The sequence below is a fragment of the Lepisosteus platostomus genome, chromosome 2 (assembly GCF_059453375.1).
Source record: "Lepisosteus platostomus isolate fLepPlt1 chromosome 2, fLepPlt1.hap1, whole genome shotgun sequence".
Lineage (NCBI taxonomy): Eukaryota > Metazoa > Chordata > Actinopteri > Semionotiformes > Lepisosteidae > Lepisosteus > Lepisosteus platostomus.
The window spans coordinates 46,973,196-46,994,921 of record NC_142612.1 but is presented as its reverse complement, the minus strand read 5'-3'; the positions used below and the strand labels follow the sequence as shown (position 1 = coordinate 46,994,921).

The 21,726-nt window shown below is 35.8% G+C and overlaps 1 protein-coding gene across 5 annotated transcripts in view; it reads left to right on the top strand.

Moving 5' to 3' along the window:
* Positions 1 to 21,726, top strand: part of rmp64 (ribonuclease MRP subunit p64) — a 25,421-nt gene extending 3,695 nt beyond the window's left edge. Inside the window, exons 1-10 of one of the 5 annotated variants that reach the window (XM_088607524.1) lie at positions 9 to 1,159; positions 1,520 to 1,675; positions 2,898 to 3,052; positions 3,394 to 3,482; positions 12,290 to 12,418; positions 12,939 to 13,016; positions 15,577 to 15,950; positions 16,928 to 16,986; positions 18,377 to 18,639; positions 20,222 to 21,726. In XM_088607524.1, coding sequence (XP_088463650.1) covers positions 1,597 to 1,675; positions 2,898 to 3,052; positions 3,394 to 3,482; positions 12,290 to 12,418; positions 12,939 to 13,016; positions 15,577 to 15,950; positions 16,928 to 16,986; positions 18,377 to 18,639; positions 20,222 to 20,498 — 1,503 coding nt within the window. In that variant the 5' untranslated portion in view covers positions 9 to 1,159; positions 1,520 to 1,596 and the 3' untranslated portion in view covers positions 20,499 to 21,726. Of the gene's footprint in view, positions 1 to 8; positions 1,676 to 2,897; positions 3,053 to 3,393; positions 3,483 to 10,761; positions 10,917 to 12,289; positions 12,419 to 12,938; positions 13,017 to 15,576; positions 15,951 to 16,927; positions 16,987 to 18,376; positions 18,640 to 20,221 lie in introns of those variants that run through there. The other 4 variants (XM_088607520.1, XM_088607511.1, XM_088607543.1 and 1 more) reach the window with 4 other exon arrangements.

The window sequence follows — 21,726 nt, the reverse complement described above, 5'->3', positions numbered from 1 at the left end:
TAGAAACATGTTGCTGAAGGCACTCAGGACCAGAGAAGATACCTAAGAATCACTGAAGGACTGCACAGAGTTTCATCACTTTCCTTTTATGTGATGGTAAAAGGAACACCAGGTTACTAACTGATTTTTTTAGAGAAAAATGCTGCTGGACTTGCCCTTTGGGACATTAGTTTTGGTAACTGGGGCCCATGGAGTTTTTTTGTACTGTTCTGTCATTTAAGAAGTACCTCTGCTGGATGAGTTGTATTACGTGTTTTGTGTGTTGGGTAGACAGTTATTGTTTTATAGGGATACTTTTGTGTGTAGTAGAATGGAGAATTGTTCTGAATTGTTCCTCAATTTAATTCAAACACCCCATAAGAATCCACAAGAATGTGTTTTCTTTGCAAACAGAAATTTTATTACAGCTCTATATTCAGTACAGTACAAGATTACATGCAATACATGTTACATGCACTCTAGTTTCTTTACTTCTGTCCTTCAGAATTTACAATTATTTACATTTCAACCATTGACATGGATCGGGGAACCCCTGTTGTGTCCATTGTCCTCCTGCCTGCCTCTTAAACTGTTACTATCCAAACATTAACAAGAGCCATTTCAGGCAGGGTGTTATGTCCTCAGCCTTTGTAAAAGGCCCATTGTCACAAGCAACAATAGGAGTCACAATATACTGTATCACAAGAATGTATAATATATTTTCACCAAACAATGCATGTGATGTGCCTAACCTGATTCAAATGTGAATCAATAATGAGGATTAATAATAATAATAATAATAATAATAATAATAATAATAATAATAAAATTATTTACAAATACATAGCACACAAGTATAATTCAGTTGGGCATTCCAAACCTCAAACCACTTCGCAGACAATGGGGACTCCCCTCCACCACAACCAATATTGGGATTATTAAGAGGCAATGACTGGTAAAGGCCAATGGGGAAACGTGGCTAGGACACTGGTGTTAACACCCCTTCTCTTTTCAAGAAAGGACTTTTTAATAACCACAGAGAGTCAGGACTTATCCGAAAGACGGCGTGTTTTTTTGGTATAATGTCCCTGTTAATATACCGGGACAGAATGAGTGCACCCTACTGGTTCCACTAACTACAAAAAGCAACCTTAACTTTCCCGGGAGATTTCTCGTCCAGGTACTGACCGAGCTCACACCTTCTTAGCTGCCGTGGGCTGCCAGTTGTGGAAAATAGACTGATATAACATCTGGACTTATTAAAGACATTGTCAGTATAGGTTCATGAAACTGAAACCAAAATGTACACATAGGTTGTGCTCAGAGAACGTATTTTCTGACAAGTATTTTATTTAAAAGTGTAGTTTAAAAATATTAAGGTTTTAAGTATTGCAGGTTTATATTTCCCTTTTGTTTAGCAATTATCACCGGACACTGTATTTTAAATTTAAATTACTTGCTTGATCTTTTACTGCTGATAGGAGGAAACTAACGTCAAAAACGCCCTTTTCTTGAGGTCTTTCTTTCATTGGTTTATCAGACAGCTCACGGATTCGTGACGCCGAGGCGTATGTTTGGTTAATTTTACAGCATAGCACGGTTTCCTGAAAAATTGCTATGGAGCCGTGGAATAAACTGGATATTGCTTTTCCCAGCGTAATATCTACAGTGGAAATTCGTTCTGATGGTTGTATGGGTAAGTGAAAAATGAATTTATAATTAAAAACTTCCGGGTTTACGAGAAGGTAACTGCTACTCACTCCGCAGTATAAAAACTGTATATCTTGGTGCACCCACGTGGATGGACGTGGTGTTCAGTACCATGCTTCTAATTTTGCACGAGCATTCATTTAATCCACTTTTTTTTTAGTTTTAGAATATAATTTAGAACAAACCTAATACACGAATATGTGGAGTCTCCGGGATCACCTTCTGGCGTTCATTTTACTTTTTTTAGTAAAAACCGTATCACGCCATCGTATTTGTAGGTACTGCATAGGACACGAAGGACGTTTAGTCCATGGGAATATAAAGTAAATAACGTTTAGTGAATTAGGTACAAATCGAAACATTTGTTTCAGATGAGGTCAATAAAACGTAGTAAATTCTAGTATTTACCTGTAAGATTTTACAACATTGGTTTTCAATCGTGGTTCTGGTTTGTAATCAAAAGCTGATTTATTAGAATTTTGTGTTTGAGGCTTGATTGTTTTCATCTCTTAAATATTGTGGATGGATTTTATCATTTGTATATGCCCTTTTCCAAATAGTGAGTTTCAGTGCTGCCCCCCATTCCAGTGTTAGCCGAAATGTAAAGCAAAGGTTAAGCAGGAGTGGGAGTATCAAACAGTGGGAGTGTTTGTTAATATTATCTGTCCCATCTTTCTGTCCTTGACAAAGCACCGAATCGGTGCTTTTTAGACTAAAACAAGGGAGAAACTTCTTAATTTGCAAGTTAAAGAGAAAATGGATAGTGTCCAGTGTGCTGATGTTGTTATAAATAAAGTACTTTAGTTATGGTATTGTTTACATCAAGACCTGAGAGTTTAAGGGCCGAGATGATGCCAATCAGGAGTTGCAGGGGTCCAATAGGACCAGAGCCTCCTTTTAGATCAATAATAAAAAAAAAAACATTATTTTTATGTATGGTGTTGCACATCTCTTGTTCACAGAATTTAAGATGAGTTAAAAGTTATGTCTCAAAGCGTTTGTGGATGACACTACTTTTGGTACATGGTGTAGTACAACAGATAAGAGATCCCAGAATATGTATGCAATATGAAATTTGAAAAGTTGGTGAGAAGTTATATTATATCACGATTACTTTTTACAGTCCAACTCTTTCAACATAAATGCAGTACAATGTTGGTAGTGAATATTAAAAAGTTTACAGTAAGTTTTAATTTTGTGATTTACAGAACTCCATCTGAAGTGCTTTCTCGAAGAATGTGAAAAGGTATTGATATTGTTGAGGAGTAAAGTCCTGCAGACGGAAATTCGAATTATGAATGCACTTCTATATGTCTTCCACCACAGACTGCATCAGCACAAACCTTACCGGGCCTTTAAACAGGTGAAAAGTGTTTTTCCTTTTGTGTGGCGGGGTCAAGTTGTATAAAAAAGGTTTTGCCCAGGCTGAACTATGTATGTTTTCATAAGTATAAACCAGCAATATCTATGTTTCATTATTTATAAAGAGTTAATATAGGTTTAATAAATATTTCTTATTGATTTTTTTCATAAGGTTTTTATAAGGTTTTTGAAACATAACTTATTAACAGATGCATTTTGTATGTCTGAAAGCTTTTCAATAAATGGTCCCATAGATTTAGCCTAAGTCTATCAAGGTAGCCAGTTTTCTGTTGGTATGTAGGAATTCTATCCAAAAGTTTAGTTCTTTGTCTTTTGCTTCAGGTTGAACAATGTGTAAACCGCCTGCAAAACATGAGACTGGAAGCTGCTTTCCAAGATATAAAGGAGATGTGTCCGAAGAAGTTTGAAAAGTAACTTTATTCTTTGTTATTCTGATAGCTAGTGAAAGCAAAAAGTTAAAAATTACACTTGTTTTTCTTCTTTGTTAACTCCTTTGTTTCTTTTGTCAAAAGGCCTATTATTAATAATACAAATTCTGCTGCCTTTTCTTAGGATGATTCAAAGGGAAAATGAGATCTGAATTTGAAGGTTTCAGTATTTTAGAATTTATAGATTAAGACATTAAAATATGACTATGGCCATAGTGTTTATTGCTACTAGATACATAACATTGTAATAATTTATTTTTCTCATAACTTTTTTGTCTTAAGTCATTTAAATGCAAGATCTCCATTGGCTTAGCCACTAATGGTACCCATTTAAAATGTGGGTTGATGCTTGAAGTCCAGACATCTCCTTTTTGGGGAATACAATATACTATGCCAGGTCAAACTGGGATCCCGCAGGTTGCAATGCTGAACTATCTGGAAATGAATGGACTTGCCTGTGCAAGATTTGCCTATGCTTCTTAAACAGTGCATTTTTTGAGACATGGTGCATGTTTGCAAACCATGCTCAAAATGAAAACTTCTAAGGGGTAAGATAGGTAAAGTGTCAGCAGAAACTTAAGAAAAATAAAGAATTATGTTAATTATATAAAATAGCATTACAGATCCGTGAATCTGTTTTTTTTTCTCAAATGATGAGAACCACAATTATTACACACAGAGGCCCCTTATCTTAATTAATTGTAAGACTTGTGAATTTTATGTAGGTTTGCCACAGCAGGGGGTGTGAATACGCATGCAGTCATAACTTTTTTTTCTTTCTTATCTGTTTACTTCCTTTTTTGCTTTGAGTGTGTGCAGTACCCATTTTACAGATCCATCCATTCAGAATGCAAGGTGGATAATGCTAGTTTACTGTACGTTTTTAAAAATATACAGTTGTAGGACTGCACTACATTGTAAAACTGCCGAATGGAGCAGTGAAAGTTTTAACGTGGCGTGAGGAAGCATTTGGGCTGTCGCAAGAAAACACTGTCACCTGGTTTTGATCCCAGTCAGTGCTGAGGGACAAACATTTTCCAATTATAGAGTTTAAGTTGTATGCTGATTAGACACCAATTAATTTTAAACTGTGTATAACTGTATTTTAAATATTAAATTAAAAAAGAGAGTAGGTCTTGTTTACAAAACCCACATTACTCAGTTTGATATATGAAAAATAGTTTATTATTCTACTGTGGCTTGTTGTGAACCTATATGTTCCTTTCAGGTTTACAACTGCATTGAGATAAGGCCCAATATAGGTCAATGCAAACTTTAGCAATGAGTAATCGGGATAATTTAACTATAAAATTTTGATTACAGTCAACTCAAGAATTATTGGCACCCTTCAAGAAATTGAGGAAAAATGAATGTATAAAATAAACAACACATACAATGAGTCATATTTTGGGCTCAAACATATGGGGAAGGCATATACTTTTATTTTAACACAGTTATTTTTCAAGCACAAAACATTTTATTGAGTAGTCCATTTTTTTTCTGCAAAACATAGGTTTCAGAATTATTGGCACCCCTACAATTAATATTTGGTGAAGACTCCCCTGGAGAGGATAACAGCACTGAGCCTCTTCCTGTAAAGTGTGACAAGGTTAGAGCACGTGGGGATCTTGAACCACTCCTGCATGCAGAACATTTCAAGATCCTTGATACAGATGCAGCCATTCAAAATGCACGGTACAAACCCGCGGTACGGTAAACTACCCACAAGCCACCGCAGGGCACAGCGGTAAGTGATTGGCTGGCCAAAATGACCGACAGGGGCACTTGTGGTGCATTGGTTGGTAGTGAAAAGATTTAATAATTTAATCTCTTTACTGTGCACATTTTAATCTGCTTAGTTTTGAATATTTATATGGAATTTTACCACTAAAGGGAAATTTTAGTAGCTGAGCATAAAAAGAAGAGGAGCATAACGCATCTGAAGGTCATAAACGATATTAATTTAGGAACATAGACATTACTGTATGTACGTAAACTGTACTGTGTATGGCTGGTCTTGGTAGTTTAAAGAAAAAATACACACCAGTTTTCCATTTCTCCCTAAACATTTTAAGCATGAAAGTTTTATGAAACGGTACCCAAATATGCGATTGCTGTATAGAATGAATTTTAATTAAAAAAAATTATTTAACACGAAAATTAAGCTGTTTACATCTTCCGCCTGAGAACAGTCACCCGTTGCTACCCAATGCAGAAACACAGCCACTTACTAGCAAAGAGAGGACATTAGCTAGCCAATATGATAAAGAAATAAATGATTATTTTGTTTATTTCTTTTGCACATTTATTTGAACATTTCCATCGATTGTACAAGCACTTGGAAACTGTCCAATCCTTAGTTCATCAGGCATTTTCTTTTACGCTGCGGGCATTCTCCCGGTCTGGCACCGGTCTGTGTCTTCTAGGATATAATGCCAGCGAACTCTTGTTTTTATGTCCACTATAACAGACAATCTCCTTTGCTTTTAACCGAGCATTTAATTATTTCCTAAAATGAAAATGATTTACTTTATTTCCCTCACGGGATCAATAAAAGTATCTATCATCTATCTAAACTACAGAATTCTGGACAGAATTCTGGACAGAATTCTGGGGTCTCCCCATACCAGAGATTATGGTAGGGCTTCAGAATGGTGATTGGCTGACACCATCTGACACCCCTCTGATTGGAGAAAAAAGACGGGCTGGTTTGCTATACATACTGTACCAGGAAGAGGATTTCTTTCTATTCGAAACGTGTATTTTAAAAGTTTAAGAAGTAAAAACCTTACAGCATACACAGATTTCTAAACTGATCAGGATCGTTATCTTTGTCTTATGCATAATAATGTTCACCACTCTGTCCAGCAAATTAATAATAAACTTTATTTTATATAGCGTTTTAAACGAATAAGTAATTAGATTGCTCATAAACCTAATCACTTATTCTACATAAACACAGCGTAATTGCTCTCTGAAAATGCTTTTTCTTTTTATTTAGGCTCAGATTTCAACTAAAGATCGTATTATTAATAACGACCAACCAAGAAAAACAACCATATAAACATAATACCAACCAAAAACATAGAAAACAACCACAATACAAAATCAAATATATCAAACCATTAAACTCTCTCAAATTCCTCCAATTATCATAATCCCGCCCCTTATGCAAAACCAAACCCTCCTTCCATCCCAGTTTATCCTCTTTATTATAAACAAAATCCACCTCAATTTTCAACATAAAGCGTTACACAAAATCAATACCTCAACACTCCATACCCAACAACGATAATTCACAAACAGCCAGAACATGTAACTCCACATTTCCAAATAGACCTCATTTCCATTTCCATAGCCCTTATGCAAAACCAACATCCTTGTTGAACCCCTGTTCTCTCTCTCCGCTGGCGTTTGTAATCGTTTTTTATTTTTTAATAAAATTTTAGCAAAGTCATGTATTTTAAAAATCTTAAGATTTCTATATTTATGTCTTAATTTAGTGGTTTCATTAGTGACAAAGGCTAAACTTTCTTGGAAAAATTTCTTTTATGTAAACCATGTTTGCTATGAATTCATTTAGGGCTAGAATATGTTCATTGTCTTCCAATGAAAGAAGGGTTCCTTTTTGCCGTAGTCGAGTTGACATTAGAAGCTTGCCACGCCCGGACTGTTACACCAACGCATTAGCATTGAGGAGCCTAGCTTTCTTAACTAGTAAGTACTGTACTTACTGGGTTTTTGAGGGGGGGAGGTGTCTTTCGCTGGAAATCTAGCCCCCTTCTACTTTGAAAATACCTGTGAAACCGGTTTAATTCGTCACAGCCAGCACTCCCTCAGAGAAGGGGGTTGTACTTGCAGTGTATACAGTACACGTGTAATGCTCTTCGTTAATGTCTAAGTCAGAACACATCATTATATCTCATTTTGTATTTCTTTTAAAAAAAAATTGTTTGCCCAGCCTAACAGTATTGTTGTTATTGTTTTTAACCTGTAAAGCGCTTTGAGGAGTCACCTTTAAAGGCGCCATATACAATAAAGTTCATTATTATTACTATTGTTAATTTGCTGGACAGAGAGGTGAACATTATTACACAGAAGACAAAGATAGCAATTTACGTTGCATTGTGCATTGTGCTGCTGTAATACAGTTTTAAATAATTAAAAGTCTAAACAGTATCAGTTTTATTTATGGGTTTTAAATAAAGGCGATTTAAACGCGATTTAAATCAATATAAATGTTTATATTGTAACGCATAGGTGACTATTCATTGTTATTAAAATGACTTAAATTCGATCATGTTGTGATATTTAGAAATATACATTTGTTTGATGCGAGTGAAGTTTTATTTAATCTCTGAGCCATAATGATTCTTATGGAAGCCAGTTTCCGCCAGGGAGTAAAAAAAAACACACTATGGTATTCTCTCTGATGCAGTGCAGTTAAAAACATATCTCTGATGCCGTTCCTAAATGAATATGTTTATGACCATCAGACGCTTTATGCTCCTTTTCTTTTTTCCAGTGGATTGAACAGGGGGAGGCATTTCATGATGTACTTTTCACTGATGAAACAACAGTGGCTCTGGAACAGTTTTCAACCATGTCGTTTTATAAAAAGGGGAGATATGTATGCGTTACTGAAGCTAAAAGTTTAGCCTTTGTCACTAATGTTACAGACTGTATATGGCTGTTATTGGTAGTATCAAGAAAAAATACACACCAGTATTCCACTTTCTCCCTAAACATTTTAAGCATCAGAGTCTTACATGTGGTTATTTCGGAAACTTTTGTACGTGCTCCTTCTGACCATGTTACTGTTTACTGTTACTGACCATATTAAGTTTAAGTGCCTGTGGGCACTTTTCCTGTTTGTGGGGGATGGACCGTCTTTCATTAGAAGGTTAGTCTGTTCTACTCTGAGAATGTAGAGGGGGTGGAAAGTGCCCGTGGTCATTTAATTAGTATTAAAATTCACACTGATTCCCTTGCGAAGATACGGACAAAGGAATATTCGTGCATGGTCAAATAAATGGCATAAAAACGACAAAGTAAAGGCTGTGAAAACATACACAAAGCAAGTGTTCTCACAACTCTAGGAGGTTTCGTGAAAATGCTACAGGCGTGCCAAAATCGTTTTTTTAAATTCAAGGTGTCTTTACCGCGGTTATCATTTTCAGATTGTGAATCAAAAAAGGCATTTAATTAAACACGCGATTGCGATTTTAATCAATTACTGTATTGATTGAAACACACATTCTGTACAGATACAGTACAGTCACATTCTCCTGTCGTCCAGTGGTGTAAAACGAATTAGCAGGTGAATGAGATAACAATGCACCGCCCACTGAGTGGAATGTTCTCAAGTGTAAAAAGAGGTGATAATTCTTAATAATTCCGTGTCGCGTTAACTAACCTCTTCAGTTTATTCTGCCAGACAGTACATGAATATAATTATATCGTTATTAATTTGTTTAGATACGCAATTCCAGATTATATTCCCTGTTAATCAAATTCTAAAAGTATGCATTTGTTAGATAACAAGCAAATTCACAGAAAAGGTTAAAAGACTATCACTTTTCACAAAGTATATAATCCTAATATGGTCAGAAGGAGCATGTAAAAACGTTTCCCAAATAACATGTAAGACTTTGATGCTTAAAATGTTTAGGGAGAAATGGAATACTGGTGTGTATTTTTTCTTTAAACTACCAAGACCAGCAATATACAGTACAGTTTACATACAGTAATATGTTTATGTTCCTAAATTAATATCGTTTATGAGCATGTGAAAGGCATGGTGAATCAGAGATTCTCAAGAATTACTTTGTATGATTGGAAACGAATGCGTGATCAGATCAACTAAATGCTGTGGTGTTACTTTTTGTCAATGAAAAATAAACTCTTTTCATTTACAAAGATGGTTACAAAGAATGTGGACCAGGGTAATACTTTGAGTTTACAGCTTGTCCAAGGTCATTCATTATTAATACTATTAGTAATATCTTCGGTAAAGAGTTTGATGCATAAAATATTCCTGCATAATTAAAATATTTATGATAAAGGTGGTAGGTTGTGTACTTTTGTCCAACAGAACAATCTTGCTTTTATAAAATATACCGCCTTTTTAATGTTTAATGATTAACATGCTGTAATACGCTGTTTAAATTTAAAAGTCTAAAGAGTATACAACTTAAATTCTTAATTGAATAAAGATTGTCCCTCAGTAGTGATCGGAATTCCAAACCGACGTTTTCTGGTGACAGCTCAAATGCTGTACAGGAGAGGTTAACCTTTATTAGCTTTTACAAGGTGATTCCGGATACTATTAACATAATCTAATTTGCATACGGTATACTGCGACACGCCCAACGTGTTATACTGCAGCATACCCCGCTTGTTTTGAATGGCTGCATCTGTAGTCTTAGGTTTGTGCTTGTGGACTGCCCTCTTCAATTCAGACCACAGGTTTTCAATAGGATTCAAGTCCAGAGACTGAGATGACCATTGCAAAACATTGTTTTTGTTTTCCTGCAACCATTTCTGTGTTGATTTTGATGTATGTTTGGGGTCATTGCCTTGTTAAAATGTCCATCTATGGCCAATTCCAACCTCCTGGCAGAGGCAACCAGGTTTTGGAATTCATTATGCCATCAAACTTAACAAAAGCCTCTGGACCACTAGCGGCGAAACAGCCCCAAAGCATCAATGAGTCACTACCATATTTTACTGTGGGTATAAGATGCTTTTCTTTGTATGCAGTCCTCTTTTGTCGCCAAACAAGCCAATAATGTGCATGGCCAACAAGTTTTTGTCTGATCTAACCACAACTTACAATTCCAATTGGAGTTCAGTAAGGGCTACTTTCTTGCAACCCTTCCAAAGAGCTTGTTGACATGGAGGTGGCGTCTTACAGTTGATTTTGAAACTTGATAACCCCAAAATCCCACTAAACTGTGTAGTTCTGTAACTGTGATCCTTGGATTCTACTTTGCTTACCTCACCGTCTTCCTCACTGTGCGGGGGGGGCAATATGCACATGTGTCTTCTTCTTGGCAAATTTGCAACTGTTCCAGACTTCTGAAACTTTTTGATTAATGCCCTGACTGTGCTTAGTGGTATTTTCAACTAGGGCTGGGCAATAATTCAATAATAATTATCGTGATATAATTTTCCTCGATATAATTTTAACAAAAGTTCGATAAATGTTCGATATATATGTTTATGCTTTGTGCATGATATGCGTGTGCGTTTTGCAGACGGGGCAGCTAACGTGGTGGTGTTTACCCACATGGTGGTGGCTAACAGGATTGTAGTTAGAGTGAAGAAATGAGCGACGCTGAAGCAAATGTAGTGCTGCCAATGACCAGCTCTAAGGACGATGACATCGTCGACAGAAAAGGTCACTCAACTTCGGTAATTTGGAGATATTTTGGCTTTTTATGATCAGACATCAAATAGAGCAGCGTGCACTGCAAACTGTGTCGCAGATCCGTGCCAGCAAAGACAGGCAACACCACGAACCTATTTCACCATTTAAAACAACATCACCCGTTAGAACATGCTGAAAGTAAAAAATTACAGATACAAACTAGTGTTGTTAGTGGAAGGGGACCATCTTTAAGCGCAAGGCCAGTATTCAGTGCGACTACACAGCAGCAAACCATAGTAGCATCATTTCAAACACCGTGCCTTATGACAAAAAACAAAAAGACAAGACATCACAAATGCAGTTGCATATTGCATTGCAAAAGACATGCTTCCCATTAGCACTGTCGAAAATGAGGGATTCAAGAAGCTTATCAGAGTCCTTGACCCCAGATACGAGCTACCTGGTCGGAAACATTTTGCACTGACTGCACTTCCTCGGATGTATGCAGAGTGTAGGGAGATGGTAGAGCGGCAGCTGCAAACGGTGCCATTCATTGCCACTACTTCCGATATGATCCTTTAAAGCACTTTAAACTTTGCAGTCTGTCTGAGCCATCTTCTATGTGTGTTTTATCACACTGCCGTATTTAATTTTTTTCTTTTAATTTTACAAAATTTATTTTGTAAATTTTACTCATGCATATTGTGACATAAAAAAGACTTGAATACTCTCTACCTCAGATTTGTTTAATGTTTCTGCTGTTTGGCAAGTGTTTGTTGTGTTCTTAAAATAAAGAATTGTTTAATTTACCAATTAACTGTCTGGTTTCTTCAACTTTCACTCAGGAGAAAAAATCTGCCTTTAAACTTGAAAGAAATAATGATTTGACATTTATCGTGATAATTATCGATATCGACTGATGTGAAAATTTTTATCGTGATAATGTTTTTGGCCATATTGCCCAGCCCTATTTTCAACTGTTTATGTATTTGTTACCTGATCTGTGTAGGTCAACAACCGTCTGTCTCTTTTCAGCTGAAAGCTCTTTGGTTTTACCCATGGTTAGTTATGATGGGGATTTTACATGCATGCAGCCTCATATTTATACCCCAGGAAAACAGGAACTAGTGAAAGGCAGTAATACAGTTCTTGGATACTGAGACCAACTGAAAAGCATAGATTTTCATAACAGACGCCACTTTGTTTGGTTTTATTTAAAATATTCTTTAAGGATGCCCTAAGTTGACGCATAAGTTGAAGAGTGGCTGCACTGTCTCTATTTTTACCATACATTTTATTTTTTAGTGTTTGTAACAATTTAATTGAGTGCAACAATACTAATAAGTATGTCCAGAATGAAGTAAAAGTACTTTAACTTAAGTAACCTGAATTTCATACTCAGTGTTTGTCACTTTAGGTTACAGGGTTCTGAATTTGCCCTTTATGAAGTTCCAAGCCAGCCTGCACTGGAGTGGTTCTCTCTCAAAGTACTAGGAGCCAGCAAACTGATGTTGAGTTTAATGCAATATTGTTCTAAAGCTTTTCTGTATCCTTTCAAATTTGTCATCTTCCAGTTGGTGGCTGTCACACCGGGTCAGTGAATGTATCAATGTGTTTTTTGTGAAGTTACTAACCAGTAGCTGATATTCATTGTATTTACTTTATAAAATGTATATGCACATAAAATATGTGCTATAGGAGAAATCATCTCTAATTGTCAGAAGTAATTTGTAGAGAATGATAACTCACTGGACCAGCTTTACATTTGTTTAAATAGAAAGTTAGTTAAATCAAAGGCAGTGGATTTTTATCTGAGAAAACAGAAAAGTCTTTATTGACAACGTCAAAAATAGTTGATAGTGACTTGATTGACATTAAAAGTAATAAAAAATGTATTTTCATTTACTTTATATTGCAGTGTTTACAGTAACTTGTCTGTGATTTTTTTTTCTTCATATGCCAGTATATCAATTAAAATTAATGTTTTCTTTTATATATGAAGCAGGGGGCTGGGGGATGGGGTTTGACACTTATGTTTTTCAGTGTCTTAACTCTGAAGTGTTCAGATTGGCTTTACAGCACCTGAACTGGAAAGAATTCATTATTCTAAATGTGGTCCTATCTGGAGTGCTCAGCAGATTGTGGTAAGTACTCATAAGGTGATAAGGTGTTATTCAGCGTGACACACTTAAAATCTGACGTTTTGATGGCTGAACAATATTTGTAGTTTGTAACCACCATAAGAGTTTGTCAAGTGGGTATTTTTAAAATACACATCAATACACATCCAACATGAAATTGGTCAAATGTCAGTCATTCATGGGTTTACAAACTACATTACATAACAAACTATTAAAACGATAAAGCCCATCATTAATAATGTTTGTTTACCAGATGCCCTTATTCTGAATGATTTTACTTTCAAACAGTCCATAATTGGATTGTTGTATTGTTTGAATAAATGTGTTATTGTTAAATGTACATTTTAAGATTGATGTTGCTTTAACTGTAGGAAATAATGTTTAATAGGGAGAGTCAGTGACCTGAGAACTTTCATTCACTTTCTCCATAATACCTATCTAAATATAGTACTTGATTCATCAGTGCAGGTCTCATACAGGAAAGGAAACTAACTTTGCATACAGTCAGCGGTGTTCTTTGCTTTATACAGTTGAATGCAAACGTTTGGGCACCCCTGGCCAAATTACATGTTTTGTTGATTTTCTAAGTGAAAAGAAGTTAATGTAACCTCTGCTGCGAAAAAACTTAAACTTGACATATTTCTGCAAATGTTAATGAACAGTTACTATTTATTTGCTGAATTTAACAAATTGAAACAAATAAATGAGTAAATAAGCCCTGTGCAAAAGTTTGGGCACTCTATCATTCAGTACTTAGTAACACCCCCTTTGGTAGAAATCGTAGCCTCCGAATGTTTCTTGTAGCCAGCTAACAGTCTTGCATGCACTGCATGTTTGAGATCTACTCAAAGATTTTCAATAATATTCAAGTCTGAGGACTGTAAAGGCCATTCCAAAACCTTAATCTTTCGTTTCTTGAAGTAGTTCATGGTTTATTTTTTAAGTATGTTTTGGATCATTTTCAGTTTCAGTTTCCTCACTGACTGTTGGACATTAGTTTCCAGGATTTGTTGGTACTTAGTAGAATCCATTTTTACCTCTACCCACACAATATTTCCAGTGCCACACAACCCCAAAGCATAATGGATCCAACGCCAGTTGGCAAGGTGTTCTTTTTTTCAAATGCTTCTCCTTTTTTTCCCCCCAAACGTACCTTTGGTGATTGTAGCCAACAAGTTCAATTTTTACTTCATCAGACTACAGCACTTGGTTCCAAAACATCTCTGGCTTGTCTTAGTGTTTTTGCATACTTCAGATGTTGATGTTTGTGATGAGATTGCAGGTAAGGTTTCCTTCTGATGATTGATAATTCCATGCAGATCATGTGGTGCAAGCAACGCTGCACAGTAGAATGGTGCACCTAAACTGCTAGCTAAACTTTCCAGGTCCTTTGCAGTAATTTGGAGGTTTTGTTTTGCATTCCTGACCGGCCTACGAGCAGTTCTTTCTGAGATTTGTCTTGGTTTTCCAGATCTTGTCTTGACTTAAACAGTTCCCCTCAACTTCCATTTCTTAATTACATTTCAGACAGTGGAAATTGCAAGCAGGAAGCGTTTAGATATCTTTTTATAGCCTTCCCCTGCTTTGTAAGAGTGAATCATCTTTATTTTCTGATCCTCAGTCAGCTGCTTAGAGGAGCCCATGGTTGTTGCGTGTAAGCACAACACCCTGAGAGGTTTGAAAATTCAGAGAATTTATTAAGCTCAGGAATTGTCATCACCTGACTTAGATTAAGGCCTAACGAGTCAAGTTCTGAGACCTTACAAAAAAATAACACTAGTGGATCAAACTTTTGCACATGCCACATTTAATGTTTTATTTTTCAATCTGTTAAATTTAGCAAATTAACAATAATTGTCTATTAGTATTTGCAGAAATATGTCAAGTTTAAGTTTGTTCGCTGTAGAGGTTGTGGTAACTTCTTTTCACTTAGAAAATCAACAAAACATGCAATTTGGCCAGGGGTGCCCAAACGTTTGCATAAAACTATGCTTTTGAAAAAAGGAATGCAGATGCAATGGATAGCTTCAAGATTGTACATACAGTATTTGACATGGAAGCAGTTCTTTAAACATTCATGGGAGTAGTTTAATTTTAACTGTTGGAATTATTACTATGTATTTACTACAGATTTTTATTTGTAATTTCCATTTTATCTGTTTCATTATATTATCTCTTTATTGTGGGTTTGTTCAAGGAACAGAAACTGTGTCCCAGAAACACTCTTTATAGAGTTGAAAGAGGAAATTGTGTTGTTAGTTATGCTGTAAGCCTTATTTTTCCTTGTATTTGAAGACTTTCTTAACCTGTCTGCTGTAAATCAGCTTAGGGATCTGTATTCAGAAGCTTCACATTTAAAACACTAAGAAATAAATACCCACTAAAAAGCAGAAATAAATTAAGCAGAGCAAAATTACGGGAGATATGAATTTATTTTAGGCCATATTTTGTAGTTTTGTGTTTGTGGGATTATCCTTTTATACTTTTTTAAAATTTTGATTAATACCATGTTTGATTAATGTCAATGGTACAATTCTCAAAAATGACATTTTATTTTTTTCAGGGTGTTTTCCAGAGGCATATTGAAAACCTTGGTGTGTCTTTATGAGAAGATGTTTCCTTTTCTGCAAGATGTGTCAAAGGTGCAAAACCTGACTTTCTTGAAGGACTTTGCACTTCCTGCTGACATTAAAAACTTTTTGGGCCCTAGCTATTTTGAAATGCTCCAGAAGGAGCTGCCTAAAGTACCAGTTGTCAAGGGGGTGCAAGTCCCTGCCAGGTCTGCTCTTTTGAACAGATTTTCTTCTGGATTTGAACAGAAAAAAGAGAGGACTGAGCCCCCAAATGTGGAATCAATAAACCAAAAGAGCACTTCAGAACAAGAGAAAAGTTTTGATTTGGGCATCCCTGTGTCAGAAAAACGATCTGAGGGTTTGGGTGAGTTTTAAGATTTGTTATCTGGGAGGGAATTCGTGACACTGAGATCACAATGCTCAGAATTGGAGAAGCTACATTTGCTTTGACTTATTAGAAGGGTTTGGGAAGCAATGAAAGAAATTCTGGGAATAGAGGAATAAACTTTTTCAAGTATGTCTTCAGTTGTAACTTAATTTTAATTGACCCAAGTCCTAAGCAATTGCAAATATTTTTTTAATTAAAGTAGAGATTTCTTGAACTACACAAATAAACACTATATACTCATCACCACTAATGATTTCCTCTCATCTTGTGAATTAAAAATTGCATAGTAATTTCATCTACCTATAATAATATGACCCAACTACTTTTTAGAAATTTGATCTTTCTGTAATGGTTGAATTGTAGACATCAGGGTTTCTTAGTAAATCCTTTGATACCAGATTGATGATTATGGTAGAATAACCTGATAATGGGGAAAGGTAATTTAATTGTAAATTAAGTGGAAGCCTGTATGTCTGTAATGGATTTCAACATCGTTCTATTCTGCTCACCCTTATACAATACACATTAGAGTTTACATATCCATCAGGTAATGTGCAGTGTATTTCTACCTCTGAGGTTCCCACCCCTGATCCTGGAGAGTCTCAATCTAGCAGGGTTTATGGTTCATCATTAAATTTCTAAAGACTTGGAATTATTTTGTTGTGATCAGTAAAGCAAATAATTTGTTGCATTACATAGTTGGAAATCATCTGGAACCAAACTCTTGATTACCCTTCAGCAGCTCAAGGGCCAGAGATGTCTTAACTGAACAGATGACTTGATTAAATCATCAGTAATGTGCAAGTGTTCCCAGTCTTCATATACAAGTAACCCCTTGTTCTGCAGTATAATCATGATAGTTCTAGCACACTTGTTAATGTAGTGCAAACAAATATGTTGGCTAATTAACACCATAAGCATCTTGTACTTACTCTGTGTTTTATCTGATAAAGGTAACCTTCCTGGATTGGATGTGAAGGCTTTGTTTAAAAGACCTTGTGGTGCCACTAAGGTTTGTAGTGAAATTCCATTCAAGACTGACAGACCTGTTTTACAGTTTTCTTTTCCAATTTTCTGTTGGAATTTTCCCACTTTTGTTGTTGTATCTTGTTCAGCTATAGATACATGCATACTAGCTCTCATCAGGTCCCAAATAAACTCACTTTGAAAATCAGAGCTGCTTAGGGATTTGGTAGGGGGATGGGTAGTTCTGCCATGGTATCAAAGTTATATTTTCCAATTGCAGAACCATTCTGAACCGATTCTACAAATTTTGAAATTTCAATATCCTTAATGAGATTGAAACTATTGTAGAACATTAGTAGCACTGAATTGTAATTCTGGTGCATCTCTATTGTGGTTTAAACACCATTAAGTGTCTGTAACACTGATATTCACTTCTGGCCCTGGAAGGCTGCCATCTTTTCTGGTTTTCATTCCACTGGACACTTAATGACTTGGTTTGAATCAGTTGTTCACTCCATAGGTCTGCATAATCACTGTGTCTGAGTATTCATTGAAAATTATATTTTCTATAAATCCTGTGGTCTTCCAGCCCCATGTGTGAATATTACTGGCCTGCAACATATTTGAAATTAGATGGAATAAGTACCTTATGCTCCTATAATTATAAACAAAATTAACTACATTTGTTTATATGTGTTTACCTGTACTTTAAACAAAAGTTAATAATCCACTAGTGCATTTTATTAACTGAAATACTTTTAAAAGGTATTACATTCACTAATATTTACAGAAACAATTTGAATTACTAAATTTAGTTTAATTTGGAGAAATAGGTCTATTAGCTGCTAGCTGCTATGGAAGATTCCCCACTTTTGGTTGACTGGTCCAGGGTACAGTTGCATATAAAAGGCTCTAAATACAACTGTATTTAAAAGTCCAATATTTTGGCTTTTTTAAAGTTAACAATACATAAGAGTTCTTAAAAATACAAAATGTCTTAAATAGACTAAGTGAATAATTGCATTAAAGTTTCGCTTCCACCACCCCTTTACTGCTGCTTACTCTTCAAACCTACTCCCTACACCCTAATTAAACCCATATTACAGTCTGCACCTTCCAAATAATTATTCAATAATACAGTTGACTTGTACACACCTGGTGCTACTGTTAAAAATGTTTTTAGTGTCCCCTAGTGGAAAGTCTGTTGTTGCAGTCCTTCTAAGGGACAGCCTGTCCAGTTTTGCATCCTTGGGCGCTGTGAACAGGCCTTTTCATTTTCACTGCTCTTTTTTTTTTAAATTACAGCTGCATGAATTTTTTGGTGGCAATGTATTCATAAATCCATTCTCAATAACCACTTCATCCAATACAGGGTGGTGCTTCCCTGACTGTGGGTATAGAAACAACCCAGAAATACTTTTTGTTTTTCAACAAAGGTGACTGAAGGTGATTGCCATGTGCTTCCCAAATGTTTGATGAAGTGTCGAAGGGCTTCCCTGCTGGAAGAATCTTTGTTTTGTAAGAAGGAATCCTTTGTCTACCATATAAAAGGGGTGGCCTCCTTCAGTGATCTGACTGCAAGTATTAAGGATGTACTTGAGTGGTGCAAAGGACATAGTCTGCAGTGGGAATCCAGATGGCTGAGCTACCAGCATCTGAAGTGCCAAAGACTAAAACACATGGAAGCAAAGGGTTACCGGTAAAGTTAATTTCAAATAAACATTATGTGTTTATTAATAATGATTGAGTAAACTGTATATGAACACTTTTTGTGGTACTTTTTATTTTTTAAAGAAACCAATTCTCCAAAATCCTAATGCTTTTACTGCAGTCTGTATCAGCTGCCCGGCTAGAGCAGTTGGCTCTTGTGTAAGGTAGTAATAGCTTGATATTTTTGTCAAATATGTTCAGATATTGTTTGCTGCAAAGTTATGCAATATCAGTGGTGCTTATAGATCCATCTATTTTCTAACTGCAATGCAATTTTTGCAAGGGAGCTAGAGTCTACTCCAGAAAGCAGTAGGTGCAAGGCTGGATAAACTCTACTGGAAGCCAGTCCATTGCAGGGCTTACACAGAAACAAACATGCACACACTCACACCAGGGCCATTTTTTTACAGAAGCCGGTTCACCTACCAGTATGTTTTTGGACTGTGTAAGGAAACCAGAGCACCCATAGGAAACCCACACAAACATGGGGAAAACATACAAACCTCCTTTTTGATAGCACTGTAGGAATTGAACCCAGGCAGCAGTGTTAAACACTGCACTACTGTGTCTTGATATTTCCGATAGTTGCCTATAACTGAAAGACATTACATATCGAAGACTGTGTTATGGTGCCAGAGAAGTAACAGCTTGTTTTTTAAAGTTTACAATTACAAGTGTTAACATTTACAGATGTTAATTGTGGCATGTGTGACTCAGTGTTTAGATGACAAAGGGTTGTATTATTAATTCCTTGATTAATTGTTTCATGTTTGGAATCATCCAACAAAATCATCCAATTCAAAAAATTTCCATACTTGGTGTGATATCTTCGTGATGTTTGTATGTTCTCCCTATGTTTTCATGGGTTTCCTCCTATGATCCAAAATCATACTAGTAGGTTAATTGGCTTCTGGGAAAATTGGCCCTGTTGTGACTGCATGTCTGTGTGTCCTGTTATTAACTGACATCCCATCCTGAGTGTACCCTTACTTCTGCCCATTGCTTGTGGGGCTACGCTCGGACTCGCAAACCTGAATTGGAAGAAGGGGTTAGAAAATCGATGGGTATGTTCACATAATTCTGTGGGAGTCTTTTAAACATTGTTAGTTTATTGCAGGATTTTTTCCCTAAATGCCAACATGAGCTCCTTTATAATGAGGTTGTGGGTAGTAACACCGTAATAGTATACCTTACTACAGTATTTCTTCCTCCTATCAGTGAGTATATATCGTATTAGTCTTGCCCAGTTAGAGTAAGATAAACTAGGTTATTTCTCAATACATTTTTGCTACATAAATTTGTCCATTTGTTTTTGTTTGGTTATTCCACAATTTTGTTTTGTTCCTATTATGTTCAACCTAAAATACTTGTTTTAGGTGATTAAAGGCGATATCGTGAATTGGGCACCATTTTTTCATTAAGCTAACAAGAACCTCAATGGGGAAGGAGGGGAGATAAAAAGTAAATTGTTGATGGGATTAATGAAGTTAATTTCTGGTGTAGTTTTCACCAACTAACCCTTAGCTCTTTAAGTAAAAGATTTGTTTTTGTTTTTTTTTGTCTCCTGTTAGTTTCAGCCGCAAGCTTAATTGCTACAGAAAACAGACCTGCAGAATCCTAATCCCAGGAGAGAGTGCTATGAGGAAGTATTCTACTTCAAATACAAAATGGAGAGTTCGAAGTCTGCAGTCTAAGTTCCAGATGAAGTGGAAATCATCCAGGCAACATCCCAAAACTAAAATGGACTTAACTCTTGTAAACCCAAAGGACACGACAAAAAATACAGTTTCAAATAGCAACACGGAACAGGAAGATATTGATAGCATTTTTGCATCCATAGGCTTATAGCTGTACAGATATTCCAAAGATGAAATATTTAGGGATTCATTTTATATTCAAATACTGAACTAAATATTTTGGATCTAACAAATGGAATGATATGGAAAAACTGTAGTCTCTTAAATTGTGTAGTATGTGAGCACATTGTGGGGGAAAAAGAGGTGTCAAGCACTGTTTTCATTTGGAGATTGATTTTCAGAGTTTTCAGAGAACAGAGCTACTCACCAGCTGCCAGTGGACACTGTACTTTTCAGTCAGCAAATTAATTGTTGATTATGATGATCAGTTGAAAAATTTAAAATGGAAAAAGTTATGTAAAGACCACAATTGTTAGAGCCGTCCTGCTACTGTCTATAACATTTATTAGCCATTTTCTCAACGACTCCTTCCCCTTAATCTTGTGCGGGGTAGTCAACTTTGAGAGTTTCACAGCTTGCCAGCAAAGGATTTTACCATAAATTAATTAATAGTTTCTTAAATGCTTAACTAACTCTGGTTCTGAATGTCACTTTGATACTTATGGTTTAGTTGCAGGAAAGACTTGTAAAGAAATCCAGGTACCAACATGGACCACTCATGTTGTACTGTAATGATCTTCAAATTGGCGATCTCTACAGATCTGGACTGCACCTTATACATATCCAGGAAAACAAAATGAGAAGTTCATTTGAAGAACTTTAGTGATTAGTTAAAATTAGATGGTACAACAACATGTAGAATATAAGTTGAAGTCTTTCTGTTTCAGTTTAGTAGGGGAAAGACTGAAGGAGACATTTTGAATAGTTTTCTGTTACTTTTTCTAAATACAAGTATTTCAGCAGGATTGTGTTCCTCTTTCAGTAATTACAAAGTTATACTTGCACCAAAATGATATTGGGGAAATATAAAGAAGCTTTTTTTCTTAATCTATACACTCAAACTTTCCAGTATGCTTCCATCTCTGTATAAAGTGTACAAATTAGTTAAAAGCTGGTATTGTAATCCCTACAAAACCATGATTTGGACAGTACTTTAAAAACTAGACTTGATGACAGTGTCTTCTATCTCATAGGTTTGGAATTGTGTAGCATTATGGAGAAATATTAAAGCTACATTAATTTTAACCTCAGCAGAAGGTTAGAAAGCAAGAAATTGTAGCACATTGTTGCAGCTAGATTTTTAGTATTTTATTTTGATGTGTTATGGGATATAAGATCTTCCAAAACCACTAACAATAAAGAGGACTTGCAGAAGAGTT